Source organism: Kogia breviceps, chromosome 1, assembly GCF_026419965.1.
Source record: "Kogia breviceps isolate mKogBre1 chromosome 1, mKogBre1 haplotype 1, whole genome shotgun sequence".
Lineage (NCBI taxonomy): Eukaryota > Metazoa > Chordata > Mammalia > Artiodactyla > Physeteridae > Kogia > Kogia breviceps.
The window spans coordinates 101,216,798-101,233,880 of NC_081310.1; the positions used below are offsets into that span (position 1 = coordinate 101,216,798).

The 17,083-nt window shown below is 36.2% G+C and overlaps 1 protein-coding gene across 3 annotated transcripts in view; it reads left to right on the top strand.

Moving 5' to 3' along the window:
- The window catches only part of ABCD3 (ATP binding cassette subfamily D member 3), an 81,944-nt gene that overhangs the window by 55,475 nt on the left and 9,386 nt on the right, over positions 1–17,083 (top strand). For 2 of the 3 annotated variants that reach the window (XM_059069945.2, XM_059069952.2), the window contains exons 14-20: positions 88–179; positions 270–333; positions 462–525; positions 12,949–13,026; positions 13,132–13,197; positions 13,299–13,388; positions 13,864–13,983. In XM_059069945.2, the coding sequence (XP_058925928.1) occupies positions 88–179; positions 270–333; positions 462–525; positions 12,949–13,026; positions 13,132–13,197; positions 13,299–13,388; positions 13,864–13,983 (574 nt within the window). Of the gene's footprint in view, positions 1–87; positions 180–269; positions 334–461; positions 526–1,050; positions 1,147–12,948; positions 13,027–13,131; positions 13,198–13,298; positions 13,389–13,863; positions 13,984–17,083 lie in introns of all 3 variants that reach the window. The other variant, XR_010841750.1, reaches the window with a different exon arrangement.

The following is a 17,083-nucleotide window of genomic DNA, read 5'->3' on the forward strand; positions in this document are numbered from 1 at the left end:
ATTTATTTTATTTATTAAAATAAATAAATAATAAAAATTAAAGATATAGCCTTTGGAGTTTTGATTATGACTTTTTTTTTTTTTCAGCTTTACCGCTCGGATTACAGAATTAATGCAAGTACTAAAGGATTTAAATCAGGGCAAATATGAACGCACCATGGTCTCACAACAGGAAAAAGGTAATATGAATGCACTAGGTCACATATTATAAGTTTTTGCTGACATGACATGATGCTTTAATACTGATTTTTCCACTTAATGTATTGAAGGAGCACAAGGCATTCCCTTGATACCTGGTGTTGGAGAAATCATCAATGCAGATAACATTATAAAGTACGTACAGAAAAGGGTTCTTTAGCACCATAAACATCTGTTAAACTACACAGTAGCCTTTCTCTTTCAGCTACATCTGCTTAGTGTTTAATGTAAAATTATTCTCTTTTTATTAATTTCCTCTATAGATTTGATCATGTTCCTTTAGCAACGCCAAATGGAGATATCTTGATTCGAGACCTTAATTTTGAAGTAAGTTTTTACATGGTTATATAAAAGCTTAAATCATCTTCAAAACGTGAAATGAAGAACTATTGTCTGAATATTTAACATAATTTCACTTAGTTTCTGAACACACAAAATTGCTTTAAAAAGTAAGCCTTTATAAAGGAGGACTGCCTTCGATTAAGGTAGTCATAAGGTACTGTAAATTTCCAGTTATAAGATAAATAAGTACCAGGGATGTAATGTACAACATGATCAATATAAAAACAGTGCTGTATGTTATATAGAAAAGTTGTTAAGAGTGTAAACCCTAGGAGTTCTCATGACACACCAATTTTTTTTTTCTATTTCTTTAATTTTGTATCTGTATGAGATGATGGATGTTCACTAAACTTACTGTGATAATCATTTCATGGTGTATGGAAGTCAAATCATTATGCTCTACACCTTAAACTTAACCAGTATTGCATGTCAATGATATCTCAATAAAACTGGAAGAAAAAAATAAAAAGTAAGTCTTTGAAATAGAAATTTATTTTTCTTATTTGACAGGACTTTAAAGTTTCAAATACTACTATCAAAAATCTTTTGCAAATAAAGTCCATCTGAAGAAAGCCATAGAAGATATAGATAATTGGAATCTCCGATGTAAGATGAATATTTAAACATGCAAATATAACATTAGTCTCTTTAAATTAAAATAATTTACCATTTGGTAGTATTTTGATGGTATAGGAGGATCTGTACCTATAAAAACAAAACAGACTCTCATATTACTGATGAAAACAGTGGAAGAGCAGCACAATAGCACTGCAGATTATCACTCACCCAAGACACATAACATCTCGAGTCAAGTGAATTGTGATGCTGATCAATGTAGTCTGTTAACCAAATGGGAATATGGCAGGCCAAATTAAAAAGAAAAAGCAAAAGATGAGAGTTATTGTTATTGTCTGATTTTATAAGACTCTTGCAGACCTAAGGGTTACTATTTAGGTTATGTGTCTGTTGTGACTTTACGAATAGTTCACATCTGAAAATCCTGAATATTAGTAACAGATGTCTATCATGTGGGCTGTCTCTCCAGTTCCAGATACCATTACTCTAGAATAACATTGTCCAGTAGAACTTTCTGCCATGATGGAAATGTTCTGTATCTGCATTGTCCAGTATGGTAGCCACATGTGGATATTATATTCTTGAAATATGGCTAGTACAGTTGAGGAACTGAATTTTAGATTTTACTTAATTTTAATGAATTTGACCTTAAATAGTCATGTGACTAGTGGCTATTGTATTGGACAGCACAACTCTAGAATTCTCTACATGCTTATGTTTATGGTCCTCTGTAATTTGTGTTGTATATGGAGATTCTTTTCAACTGCTGTTATTGAAGGAATGTTGTCTGATAGTTTATAAAATAAGGAGTATAATTATTGGATTTGTTTTCAAAGTGTTATAATTATAGGTAAGTCTTCAGTTTTTCTACTCTTAGTCATGTATATTTATTATGTACGTCTCCACTTTCTTTTTAAGGAACTGTAAAAATGAAAAGTGTTGGTTATGCAAAGTACTTTGGACTTATTCAACAATGAGTATTATATATTGTCATGTTTATTTTAAAGCCAGGAAACAAAAAGGGAAGTACAGAAAATGTGAATATAGTTGGTAAATATTTAATGGCACAAGTGTTACAGAAGTGTTTTCTCATTTAGCTCCAGGTGCTGCAGTCAGAGCTATAGCTCTAGATGCTGCTTTGCTCCCTTGGCAAAGTAGGTGGCCACCTACAGGGCTTGATTTCAGGGATAAAACAGAGCTCAAAACTCCATCTTTGATAGATTTCCAGTAGCCCCTTTATTGTCACTACCCAGGAGTAAAAAGGGCCATGAGATTTCTCCATTGAAGAACCCTCTTAGCCCTTTCTCCTACTTTCCCTCACTTGTGTCTTTACACAGACGTAGAATACGCCAACAATACAGATGCACACATGGCTTGAGCCTAGTGAGGAGAGATTTGGGATCTGTATGTACAGCCACATGGAATAAATAGATCATGATTATGGTCTGTGATGTGCTCACTTTGTCATAGTGTTACCACACTAATGCTGTCCCTTTCATTTTAGTCCAAAGCCGCCCTTCCCTTTAAAGCCTTTATGTTTGAATTTTAGTATACTTCTGGCCAGTCCTGATAACTTCACTTTTTTAGTCTCAGAAAGGACCTAACTTTTTTGCTCTTATTTTGGTTTCATTTTGGAAGGTCTTATTTTAGCTATCAGTTACACCCCTGCTTGTTTAAATTTTTTTACTCTGTGACCATGTTCTATATTACTGTTGTCTATTCTGTGATTTTCGTATTGTTTTCTCCTCCACTTGGAGCTGTATCTTTGACTTCTGTACTTTTGGTCCACTGTTATAAATTCCTCTCCTGTCTCTTTCTGACTTAGGGTATTCTAAGTTAGACTTGGCTTTTTCTCATTTATTTTGTCTTTCTATCATTTTTTAACATTGTTTTGTTTTGTTTTTTAATTCAACAAACATCCATCACTTCTTTGTAACATCTGATTGTTTTCTATCCATCTGGCTTACTTGAAAATAAAGATTCCTTTCTCCTGCAAAGAGGCATGATAAAACTGAGACTTGGCCATCACAAATAAATGTGTCCTACTTTATGATCAGTTTGCCTTTTGGGTTACCTAATAATCAAATAATGTAAGCTTCTTTGAGATAGGAGATTTATATCTTATTCCTTTATAAACTCCCTCAGCAATGACATATTTATATAGACTGGAGAAACCCTAAGAAATAACTACTTGTAGGTTATAATGTGGGCATTAAAATAGTACTTTGTAACTTACTAAAATTTTTACCTTTTCAGTAAGAGAGCATATTTTAATGTTTAAAGAAGCCTAAGTAAATCTTCGTAAACAGCATACTTTCATGTAATCTCTCTTTTATTTAAATCATATTTAAGTGTAGAATATTTTGATGTTTTATTATAGTAAAGTCATAGGAAGTAGGATTTATCAAGAAGTGATATTTCTGGGGGAATATTTTTATTGGTAAAGATAAGGTAGTTCAAAGCATTTGTTGCCCCAGTAAAGCAATCCAGGATCCTCAATAATAGAGTGTAATTGGGACTTCCCTGGTGGCACAGTGGTTAAGAATCTGCCTGCCAGTGCAGGGGACACTGGTTCCAGCCCTGGTCCGGGAAGATCCCACATGCCGCGGAGCAGCTAAGCCTGTGCTCCACAGCTACTGAAGCCTGTGCCTAGAGCCCGTGCTCCGCAACAAGAGAAGCCACCACAATGAGAAGCCACACTGCAACAAAGAGTAGCCCCTGCTCACCACAACCAAAGAAAGCCCATGCGCAGCAATGAAGACCCAATGCAGCCAAAAATAAATAAATAAAATAAATTTATATTAAAAATTTTTTTAAATAGAGTGTTATTAAGAACTTAATAACTGGTTTTCTGTGAAAGTTACCCTTGGCTTTTAGTCTCAATTCAACCCAGAAAAAAAAATACATGTTTTTACAAATCTTTAATTTGGAAAAATTATCACTGGTTTACCATGGCTCATGTCATAATTGGAAGTTTTGTCCGACATTATCAAAAACCACGGAGTAAAGAAAAATTAATGCTGAGTCTAAGACATTTGTACATAGAAGAGTACCTAAGGATTTCAGTAACTCTAGTTATTGTTTATACACATCATTACAAACTTGGTTTTTAGGTTTCCTGGCATGTTGCACCAAATAGTGTGGAGGGGTATTGGATATCAGTGAAAACCACAATAAGCAGTTAGGTGCAGAAAACAGTACATATGGCTAACATTACCTAAATAAATCAGAGTGATAGGGAACCATTTAATTAATCGTTCTCTGAACTTTAAGGTTCTCCTAGGGGAAACACTTTTATAGTAGAGTACAATTATTATATGTAATGTATTACTAGGAATATTCACTATATTCAATTTTATAGGAAAAAGAAATATGTATTTAGAAGAAGTCCATCAAAATAACTTTAAAATAATTTCTCAGAAAAAAAGACAAATATCTGGAAAAGTCATTCAGAATAGCTCATTCTCTAATACACAACATAAAATTTACCATTTTAACTATTTTGAAGTATACAGTTCAGTGGCATTAAGTAACATTTAGTGCATTGTGCAACCATCACCACTATCTTCAGAACTTTTTCATCACAGCAAAGAGAAACTCTGTACCCATTAAACAGTAACTCATTTCTCCCCACCCCTTAGTCCCTGGTAACCTCTGTTCTACTTTCTGCCTCACTGGATTTGCCTATTCTGGGTACCTCATGTGAATGGAATCATAATATTTGTCCTTTGGTGTCTGGCATATCTCACTTAGCATCATGTCTTCAGGTTCACTCATGTTGTGGCATGTACCAGAATTTCATTCCTTTTAAGGCTGAATAATAATATTCCATTGTATGTGTATGCCACATTTTGTTTATTCATTTAGCCACTTGGGTTGCTTCCACTTTTGACTATTGTGAATAACGCAGAAGGCTCTGCATTCCATCAGAAAAAGTTCTTTCAGTGGCTTACAGCACCCTGTAGTGTTTACCTGCTGTTACCCTACCATCACCTCTGACCTCTCTGAGCTCATTTCCTACTACTCTTCCCTCCTGCTCATTCTTCTTCAGCAGAATCCTTTCTGGTTTTTGAATAGGACAGGTACATTCCTGCCTCAGCCTTTGTAGCTACTTTTTGTGGGTAGGGTTGGCACTGGAACAGTCCCTTCAGATTAACTTCTAGTTTACTCTTTCTTTCACAGCTTTGCCCAGTTGTCATTTTCAGTGAGGCCTGGCCTAACCACCTTAAAAATGCAACATCCCCCCCACAGTTTTTTTTACCTTTATCTATTTTTTCCCTGTAGCACTTATTTTCTAACATACTGTTTAATTTACTTATTTATTATGCATGTTCCTTATTGTATATCTCTCCCACTAGAATGTATACTGGTAAGGGTAAGGATTTTGTTGTGTTTTTTTGTTGTTCTTTGGGTTTCTTTGGTCTCTTTTACTCAGTAATGTAGCTGCATTGCCTCGAACAGAGCCAGACACTGATTATTCAATACATATTCATTGAATTAAAAAATAGGAACCTAACGCTCAACAGTTTAAAAAAGGCAGGTTCCACAGCCAGGGTAACTCATATCTCTCTGTTGTCTTTTCCTGCTGTGATACATTGCTGTGTGAGCTACAATTATGACTCAGGTTTTTTTGATTCATCACCAGGTTGATTAACTCAGATAAGACCATAAGCTTAGAAATCAACCACTCGACATTTTTCATTTAACGTTGTTGCAGAGCAATTTGGTGGCACTTATAAATATTTATAGTACGTATGTACTTTGATACAATACATAATTTCTAAGAATCTGATCTGTAGAAGTATTTCTCACCAGTGCATCAATTTGCTCTCTCAGAGCTTCATTGCAGTATTATTAAAAGAGCAAGCAAAATGCAGATGACCTAAATATTTAACAAAAGGAGAGTATTTAAATAAGATATGATACATCCTTACTATGGAATACACTGCAGGCATTAAGAGAGGAATGGGGAGAATCTGAATATACTGACCTGAAGGAACATCTGTGATATATTGTTTGTTTGTTTATTTATTTTAAATTTTATTTTTATACAGCAGGTGCTTATTAGTTATCTCTTTTATACATATTAGTGTATATATGTCAATCCCAATATCCCAATTCATACCACCACCACCCTGACCCCCACCTCCACTTCACCCACCTTGGTGTCCATACGGTTTGTTCTCGGCATCTGTGTCTCTATTTCTGCTGTGCGAACCAGTTCATCTGCACCATTTTTCTAGATTCCACATACATGCGTTAATATATGATACTTGTTTTTCTCTTTCTGACTTACTTCACTCTGTATGACAGTCTCCAGGTCCATCCACGTCTCTACAAATGACCCAATTTCATTCCTTTTTCTGACTGAGTAATATTCCATTGTATATATGTACCACATCTTCTTTATCCATTTGCCTGTTCATGGGCATTTAGGTTGCTTCCATGACCTGACTATTGTCAATAGTGCTGCAATGAGCATTGGGGTGCATGTGTCTTTTTGAATTATGGTTTTCTCTGGCTCTCTGCACAGTAGTGGGATTGCTGGGTCATATGGTAATTCTATTTTTAATTTTTTAAGGGCCCTCCATGCTGTTCCCTAAGGTGGCTGTATCAATTTACATTCCCACCAACAGTGCGAGAAGGTTCCCTTTTCTCCACACCCTCTCCAGCGTTGTTTGTGTGATGATGCCTATTCTGACTGGTGTGAGGTGATACCTCATTGTAGTTTTGATTTGCATTTCTCTAATAATTAGTAATGTTGAGCAGCTTTTCATGTGCCTCTTGGGCATCTGTATGTCTTTGGAGAAATGTCTATTTAGGTCTTCTGCCCATTTTTTGATTGGGTTGTTTGTTCTTTTTAATACTGAGCTGCATGAGCTGTTTATATATTTTGGAGATTAATCCTTTGTCCATTGATTTGTTTGCAAATATTTTCTCCCATTCTGAGGGTTGTCTTTTTGTCTTGTTTATAGTTTCCTTTGCTGTGCAAAAGCTTTGAAGTTTCATTAGGTCCCATTTGTTTATTTTTGTTTTTATTTCCATTTCTCTAGGAGGTGGATAAAAAAAGATCTTGCTGTCATTTATTTCAAGAGTCTTCTTCTTGTGTTTTCCTCTAACAGTTTTATAGTGTCTGGTCTTAAATTTAGGTCTTTAATCCCTTTTGAGTTTATTTTTTGTGTATGGTGTTAGGGAGTGTTCTAATTTCATTCTTTTACATGTAGCTGTCCAGTTTTCCCAGCACCACTTATTGAAGAGGCTGTCTTTTCTCTATTATATATCCTTGCCTCCTTTGTCATAGATTAGTTGACCATAGGTGCATGGGTTTATCTCTGGGCTTTCTATCCTGTTCCACTGATCTGTATTCTGTTTCTATGCTATTGCCATATTGTCTTTATTTTATTTTTAAATTTTGGCTGTGTTGGGTCTCTGTTGCTGTGCACGGGCTTTCTCTAGTTGCAGAGAGCCAGGGCTACTCTTCGTTGCGTTGTGCCGGCTTCTCATTGTCGTGGCTTCTCTTGTTGCAGAGCATGGGCTCTAGGCACACAGGTTTCAGTAGTTGTGGCATGTGAGCTCAGTGGTTGTGGCTTGCGGGATCTAGAGCTCAGGCTCAATAGTTGTGGCGCATGGACTTAGTTGCTCTGTGGTATGTGAGATCTTCCTGGGCCAGACTCGAACCCGTGTCCCTTGCATTGGCAGGCGGATTCTTAACCACTGTGCCACCACGGAAGCCCCTACCATATTGTCTTGATTACTGTAGCTTTGTGATATAGTCTGAAGTCAGGGAGTGTGATTCCTCCAGCTCTGTTTTTTTCCCTCAAGCTAGCTTTGGCTATTCGGGGTCTTTTGTGTCTTCATACAAATTTTAAGATTTTTTTGTCCTAGTTCTGTAAAAAATGCCATTGGTAATTTGGTAGGGATTGCATTGAATCTGTAGATTGCTTTGGTTAGTATAGTCATTTTCACAGTATTGATTCTTCCAACCCCAAAACATGGTATATCTCTCCATCTGTTTGTGTCATCTTTGATTTCTTTCATCAGTGTCTTATAGTTTTCTGAGTACAGGTCTTTTACCTCATTTAGTAGGTTTATTCCAAGGTATTTTATTCTTTTCATTGCAATGGTAAATGAGATTGTTTCCTTAATTTCTCTTTCTTATCTTTCATTGTTAGTGTATAGAAATGCAAGAGATTTCTGTGCGTTAATTTTGTATCCTGCAACTTTACCAAATTCATTGATTAGCTCTAGTAGTTTTCAGGTGACATCATTAGGATTCTCTATGTATAGTATCATATGATCTGCAAAGAGTGACAGTTTACTTCTTCTTTTCCAATTTGTATTCCTTTTATTTTTCTTCTCTGATTGCTGTGGATAGGACTTCCAAATCTATGTTGAATAAAAGTGGTGAGAGTGGACATCCTTGTCTTGTTCCTGATTTCTTCATTTCTTAGAGGAAATGCTTTCAGTTTTTCACCATTGAGGACAATGTTGGCTGTGGGTTTGTCATATATGGCCTTTATTATGTTAAGGTAGGTTTCCTCTATGCCCACTTTCTGGAGAGTTTTTATCATAAATGGGTATTGAATTTTGTCAAAAGCTTTTTCTGCATCTATTGAGATGATCATATGGTTTTTTTCTTCAATTTGTTAATATTGTGTATCGCATTGATTTGCATATATTGAAGAATCCTTGCATCCCTGGGATAATCCTTGCATCCCACTTGATCATGGTTTATGATCCTTTTAATGTGTTGTTGGATTCGGTTTGTTAGTATTTTGTTGAGGATTTTTGCATCTATGTTCATCAGTCTGTAATTTTCTTTTTTTGTAGTATCTTTGTCTGGTTTGGGTATCAGGGTGATGGTGGCCTTGTAGAATGAGTTTAGGAGTGTTCCTCCCTCTGCTATATTTTGGAAGAGTTTGAGAAGGATAGATGTTAGCTCTCCTCTAAATGTTTGATAGAATTCACCTGTGAAGCCATTTGGTCCTGGATTTTTGTTTGTTGGAATATGTTTAATCACAATTTCAATTTTGTTACTTGTGATTGGTTTGTTTATATTTTCTGTTTCTTCCTGGTTCAGTCTTAGAAGGTTATGCTTTTCTAAGAATTTGTCCATTTCTTCCAGGTTATCCATTTTATTGGCATAGAGTTGCTTGTAGTAGTCTCTTATGATGCTTTGTATTTCTGTGGTGTCCATTGTAACTTCTTTTCTTCATTTCTAATTTTATTGATTTGAGTCCTCTCCCTCTTTTTCTTGATGAGTCTGGCTAAAGGTTTATCAATCTTGTTTATCTTCTCAGAGAACCACTGTTTAGTTTTATTGATCTTTGCTATTGTTTTCTTTGTTGCCATTGCATTTATTTCTGCTCTGATCTTTATGGTTTCTTTCCTTCTACTAACTTTGGGCTTTGTTTGTTCTTCTTTCTCTAGTTCCTTTAGGTGTAAGCTTAGATTGCTTATTTGAGATTTTTCTTGTTTCTTGAGGTAGGATTGTGTTGCTCTAAACGTCCCTCTTAGAACTGCTTTTGCTGCATCCCATCGGTTTTGGGTCATTGTGTTTTCATTGTCATTTGTCTCTAAGTATGTTTTGATTTCCTCTATGATTTCTTCAGTGATCTCTTGGTTATTTAGTAATGTATTGTTTAGCCTCCATGTGTTTGTGTTTTTTAGATTTTTTTCCCTGTAATTGATTTCTAATCTCATAGTGTTGTGGTTAAAAAAGATGCTTGATATGATTTCAGTGTTCTTAACTTACCGATGTTTGATTTGTGACCCAAGGTGTGATCTATCCTGGAGAACATTCCATATGCACTTGAGAAGAAAGTGTAATCTGCTGTTTTTGGATGGAATGTCCTATAAATATCAATTAAGTCTGTCTGGTCTGTAGTGTCATTTAAAGCTTGTGCTTCCTTGTTAATTTTCTGTCTGGATTCTCTGTCCATTGGTGTAAGTGAGGTGTTAAAGTCCCCTTCTATTGTTGTGTTACTATTGATTTCCTCTTTTATAGCTGTTAGCACTTGCATTATGTATTGAGGTGTTCCTATGTTGGTGCATAAATATTTATGATTGTTATAACTTCTTCTTGGATTGATCCCTTGATCATTATGTAGTGTCTGTCCTTGTCTCTTGTAACATTCTTTATTTTAAAGTCTATTTTATCTGATATGCGTGTTGCTACTCCAGCTTTCTTTTGATTTCCATTTGCATGGAGTATCTTTTTCCATTTCCTCACTTTCAGTCTGCATGTGTCCCTAGGTCTGAAGTGGATCTCTTGTAGACAGCATATTTATGGGTCTTGTTTTTGTATCCATTCAGTGATCCTGTGTCTTTTGGTTGGAGCATTTAATCCATTCACATTTAAGGTAATTATCAATATCTATGTTCCTGTTACCATTTTCTTAATTGTTTTGGGTTTGTTTTTGTATGTCCCTTATTTCTCTTGTTTTTCCCACCTAGAGAAATTCCTTTAGCATTTGTTGTAGAGCTGGTTTGGTGGTGCTGAATTCTCTTAGCTTTTGCTTGTCTATAAAGCTTTTGATTTCTCCACTGAAGCGGAATGAGATCCTTGCCAGGGAAGTAATCTTAGTTGTACTTTAGATATATCGTGCCACTCCCTTCTGGCTTGTAGAGTTTCTGCTGAGAAATCAGCTGTTAACCGTACGGGAGTTCCCTTGTATTTTTCATTTTTCCCTTGTTGCTTTTAATAATTATTCTTTGTCTTTAATTTTTGCCAGTTTGATTACGATGTGTCTTGGCGTGTTTCTCCTTGGGTTTATCCTGTGTGGGACTCTCTGCACTTCCTGGACTTGGGTGGCTATTTTCTTTCCCATGTTAAGGAAAGTTTTAGACTCTAATCTCTTCAAATATTTTCTCGGGTCCTTTCTCTCTCTCTTCTTCTTCTTGGGACTCCTGTAATGTGAATGTTCATGCGTTTAATGTTGTCCCAGAGGTTTCTCATTCTGTCTTCATTTCTGTTCATTCTTTTTTCTTTATTCTGTTCCACAGCAGTGAATTCCACTATTTCTTCCAGGTCACTTATCTGTTCTTCTAGCTCAGTTACTTTGCTATTGATTCCTTCTAGTGTACTTTTCATTTCAGTTATTGTGTTGTTCATCTCTGTTTGTTCTTAAATCTTCTGTGTTTGTTCTTTAATTCTTCTAGGTCCTTGTTAAACATTTCTTGCATCTTCTCAATCTTTGACTCGTTTGTTCTTTTTCTGAAGTCCTGGATCATCTTCGCTATCATTATTCTGAATTCTTTTTCTGGACGGTTGCCTATCTCCACTTCATTTAGTTGTTTTTCTTGGGTTTTATCTTGATCCTTCATCTGGTACATAGTATTCTGCCTGTTCATTTTGTCTCTCTTTCTGTGAATGTGGTTTTCGTTACACAGGCTGCAGGACTGTAGTTCTTCTTGTTTCTGCTGTCTGCCCTCTGGTGGATGAGGCTATCTAAGAGTCTTGTGTAAGCTTCCTGTTGGGAGGGACTGGTGATAGGTAGAGCTAGGTGTTGCTCTGTTGGGCAGAACTCAGTCAAACTTTAATCCACTTGTCTGCTGATGTGTGGGGCTGAGTTCCCTCCCTATTGGTTGTTTGGCCTGAGGTGACCCAACACAGAAGCCTACCTGGCTCTTTGGTGGGGCTAATGGTGACTCTGGGAGGGCTTATGCCAAGGATTACTTCCCAGAACTTCTACTGCCAGTGTCCTTGTCCCCAGGGTGAGCCACAGCCACCCCCACCTCTGCAGACCCTCCAACACTAGCAGGTAAGTCTGGTTCAGTCTCCTCTGGGGTCACTGCTCCTTCCCTCTGGGTCCCAATGTGCAAACTACTTTGTGTGTGCCCTCCAAGAATGGAGTCTCTGTTTCCCCCAGTCCTGTTGAAGTCCTGCAATCAAATCCTGCTAGCCTTCAAAGGCTGATTCTCTGGTAATTCTTCCTCCCGTTGCCAGACCCCTAGGTTGGGAAGCCTGACGGGGGGCTCAGAACCTTCACTCCAGAGGGTGGACTTCTGTGGTATAATTGTTCTCTGGTTTGTGTTCTCCCAGGGGTTATGGGATTTGATTTTATTGTGATTGTTCCCCTCCTACCATCACATTGCGGCTCCACCTTTGTCTTTGGATGTGGGGTATCTTTTTTGGTGAGTTCCAGTGTCTTCCTGTTGATGATTGTTCAGCAGTTAGTTATGATTCTGTTGCTTTTGCAAGAGGGAGTGAGTGCACGTCCTTCTACTCCACCATCTTGATCCCTTCCATGAAATTCATTTTGTTTACATCTGTTCATATATTTTGTACAAGTCTTTATTTATACCTTTCCTGAGCCGTTTTATTATGGTATATTTCTTGTAAGCAGTATATAACTAGATTTTTTAAAGTACATTTTAAAAACCTCAAAAGCAAAGCAAAATAAAACATTATAATTCTTTACTGACCTCCCCAACTAGGCAGGATGAGTCTATTCAGCACCCGATATATTGTTAAATAATAACAAGTTGTATAGCAGTATATATAGTACAATTCTATTTTTTAAAGCAAGACTGTGTTTACATACATAATAACTGTTTTCAAGAATTCAAGCTTTAGATCTTTGTATTCTGATTGAGATTAAGTTGATACCAATCAATAGTAATATTTAAGTGGGAAAAAAAGTGACAGTAAAAATTGAAAGTAAACAAAATAAAAGGTCTCTTCATCCATACCCTCCACTGCTTCTACCTAATATCACATTTATAGACATAATAGAAAACTTATCATTAGTAAAGAACTATTTGACTCTACAGAAATGTTCATTGAGTGTATATTCTATTTAATTAATTCATAGACTCACTTCCTTTTAGGTTCGATCTGGGGCCAACGTTCTAATTTGTGGTCCAAATGGCTGTGGGAAGAGTTCACTTTTCCGTGTTCTTGGTGAAGTAAGTAAAAATTGGCCTCAAGGTTTTGTAGTCTTATTTTGCCATATAGTCTACCACATTGTGAAATTTATAGCTCTTCTTCCCCCCTCTCCTTTGCTTTTATAGTTATGGCCTCTTTTTGGAGGACGTCTAACTAAACCCGAGAGAGGAAAGTTATTTTATGTTCCCCAGGTAAGACCTTGTTTGAGTTATTTTGTAATCTTTGATTTCAAGATCTTTTAACTTATTTCTTAAAAAATCACTTCTAATGATTTTTGCTCTGTTACTATCAGAGACCTTATATGACCCTTGGAACACTTCGAGACCAAGTGATATATCCAGATGGAAGAGAAGATCAGAAAAAGAAGGGGATTTCTGACCTCGTAAGGAAATGTTTATATCCTAGACTTACTGAAAACACTCCAGAGTCTTTATCTTAATCAGTTAAGTATTTTAGATTTCAAGTAGTTTATCCTAACCTTTTGTAAAGGCTTCTACAGCCTAATCATTAATTATAACTTTCCAGGTTGAGGTAAGACGTTAACCATTTTGCTTAAATATGACTTTTTGAGTGTTTAACCTTGTCTTTACACTATTGTTTGTTTTCTCATTGCCCTTGTCCTTTAATTACGTACAATAGTATTATTCTCTTTATGCCTCTAGATATATTTTGTGAAAATTAGTATAAATAGGAAGTAAAGAGTTTGTTTACCTTTGTGCTACATTCTTTTGTGAAATGTGCATTTTTTAGTGATATTGACAATAGTATTATAGTGCTTCTAGTTTAAAAAATAAAGCAAGATAGAGAATATTGGTTTATATTAAGCATGATTTCATCTTTAATCATTTTGCTGAAAGGTACTGAAGGAATACTTAGACAATGTCCAGTTGGGTCATATCCTTGAACGTGAAGGAGGCTGGGACAGTGTTCAGGATTGGATGGATGTACTCAGTGGTGGAGAAAAGCAAAGAATGGCGGTAAGTGTGCTCTGAAAACACTGCACAGCAATGCAGCTGGTTGCATAAAGTCACTCTTAGAATCCAGCATTTTGATAATCAGGCATACAGTTTTGTTTTAATCTTTTTATTTAGCAATTATTATAGTGTGGCTTAGTTTATATGATAATAGAAGTATAGCTTGCCTATAAATTTGGAATTCTGAAAATTTAAAAATATTCCTATGAAAGGAAAAGATGCAGATCCAATTATATACCGTTAATCTGTTTTTCCAAAAGTTGGGGGATCTTTGTAGCACATAGGTCCTGGTTGGGTTATGAGATCCCTTTCAGTATTTTTTCCGTATAGACACCTCTCTGTCTTAGCCTATTCTCTCTAAAGTAGCTGAAGGTATTAGAGATGTTAATTTTATTATCATTTTATTCTTTATTCTGTTCTTGTCCTTTCCCTCTATCATTATATTTATCCTTGTTTTAGGGCTCAGTATCTACTACCTAAAGTTATTTAGAATTTAAAAATTTTCCTAATATAAAGAAACATTTCAAAGGAATTATTTTATGCTCAACTAAAGTTATCTGAATCAAACATGACTACAAAATGTGACATATTAAGAGTGACTTTGACTATGTAAAGGGGGATAACATATTTTTTTATTTTTTGTAATTAATTAATTTTTGGCTGCATTGGGTCTTCATTGGTGCACGCGGGCTTTCTCTAGTTGCGGCAAGCAGGGTCTGCTCTTTGTTGTGGTGCACAGGCTTCTCGTTGAGTTGGCTTCTCTTATTGTGGAGCATGGGCTCTAGGCGCGTGGGCTTCAGTAGTTGTGGTGCACGGGCTTAGTTGCTCCATGGCATGTGGCAATCTTCCCAGACCAGGGATTGAATCCTTGTCTCCTGCATTGGCAGGCGGATTCTTAACCACTGCACCACCAGGGAAGTTGCAAGGGGGATAACTTTTAGGGAGTCATTTTCTAACTAGACATACCATAGTTTGAGCAGATCCAGAGGAATTTTTTGGTGAGGGAGTGTTATAACCTTGTGGAAATTAGAGAAAACTGTAGCCAAGGAAAGGTAGCAGAAGAATGGACTTATTTCAGAGTTGCTTACTGTTTATCTTCAGGTTATATTCTACCTTTTGGTTACCTCCTATTCCCTGATTGTTTTGCATGTTGTGTTTCTCCAGATCATACCCATTCTATATGAACTTAATATCAACTTAATATTGTGATTTGTCTGGCTAGTGAGATTAATCTAGAGTGATGAATGAATCGTAAATGAAAGAGAAGAGATATCAGCCATACTCAAAGTGGAAACTGGGCTGAAGGCCTGAGAATTTAAAGTGATTGGGCATTTCTGGAATCAGTTTAGAAGATGCCTATAGAAATAACTGCAATTCAAGAAAACTAATTGAAATTCCTATACTATGACTTCAAAGAAAATGGAAGGATAAGGCAAGATTCACAAGTGGACACAATGGAGACTCAGAAAGAAAAATAAATCTGCTTAAACTAAGGAATTCTATATGTGTGGTATAAATGTTACACAGAGGGTAGTTTTTATTAGAAGATAAGAAATTTAAGGGTATGCCTAGAGGAGTGAGAGGTTATTTTGGAAGAATAGGGAGTGCGGGAAGGAACCCTGTAAAGCTAGATGAACCATGATAGAGCTGGGAAATGGGGAGAGCTCACCTGTAACACAGTTGCATGGCCAAGCCCTTGACAGGATGTGTTTTGTATAGGCCAATATTTGGAGAATTGAATGTGAAGTTTAAAAGAGAGCATATTGTTTTGCTACTTTAGAAGGGTTTGGAGGGAGATAGAAAAGGCTAATGCAATAAATATTAACATTGCTGAAGTTGGGTGAAGAATGTATGTATATTCATTTTATTGTTCTTTCATTTTTTTGGTAGGATTAAAATTTTCAAAGTAAAATGTTGATGGGAAGAGAACACATAATTTTTATAAATTATAAAAACCTATAATTTATAAATTATAAAAATTATAGTTTTTAGGAAGAACAGACTTGAAAGGTTTAACCAAAACAGTGAATCTATAAGAGTGAAGGTTGGTATAAAACAGATGAACCAAAGGAACTCTTAGGTAAGGAGAATCAGGATTTGAATTTGAGGGAATGGAATAAAACTACTGAATGAAGGGAGATCTGGTGAACACATTTCTAAAAGTCCCTTGAAAAATAACAACATAAATATAGGGGGAAATATTATTTCATTATTTTAACAGCAAAAAAATTAATTATGGTATGCTTACCACAGAGTTTAGGATTAGCTAAGAATCTATTCTGTGCAAGGCACTTAGCTAGGTTCCTGCCTTTATAATCTAGTTAGGAGAGCCAGATATGCTCCTTTAATTTTGATACCAGGCAGGCAGTCTTCAGTGATAGTTACAAAGAAAATGCACTAGAATATTGATGAGGGAAAGATTGGTTTGGAATGGCAGGTCCTATTTAATTCTCCCAAGAGCCCTGTGAAGTAACGTAGAGATGAGGGAAAGACTTGCAGAACTTAAGCAGCTTACTGATACCAAACAGCTGCTGCATGGCAGAACTGAGATTCAGGTGCAGGTGAGTCTGACCCCAGAACTCTTGCTCTTAACCAGTACATTACAGTATACGGCCTTCAATGTGCAGGTGAACTGTCTGACCAGTTCTCTTCTCTCACTGTGCCTTGAAGTCTCAAGTGACATGTCTTTTTCCCCCATTGCACCCATTTGGGTCCAGCCATCATCAGCTAGTCCAACCCTGGTCCAAACATCAGCCAGGGTTGCTCCACCTAATATCATAAATTGGGCTGTCTTATTTCTCTGACCCATAGTTTTCTTTTCTACTCTTCTGTTCTTGCTCTTCCTCTTTAGTGATGGTTTTTTATATTGAATTATGAAAAAGTATATATGATAGAAAAGTTGGAATATTTATAAAAGTATAAAGAAAGGCCCAAACCGCCTTACCAGACATACCACTGTCATAAGATTTTTAGTGTTTTTTGAAATCCATTTTTGTAATTAATTCTTTTTCTTTTACCTAATTGGCAACTGTCCCCGTTCTTCAAACTCACTGAGGTCTCTCTAATATTGACCCATTCCTTCTCTATAATTGATCAGTTCCCT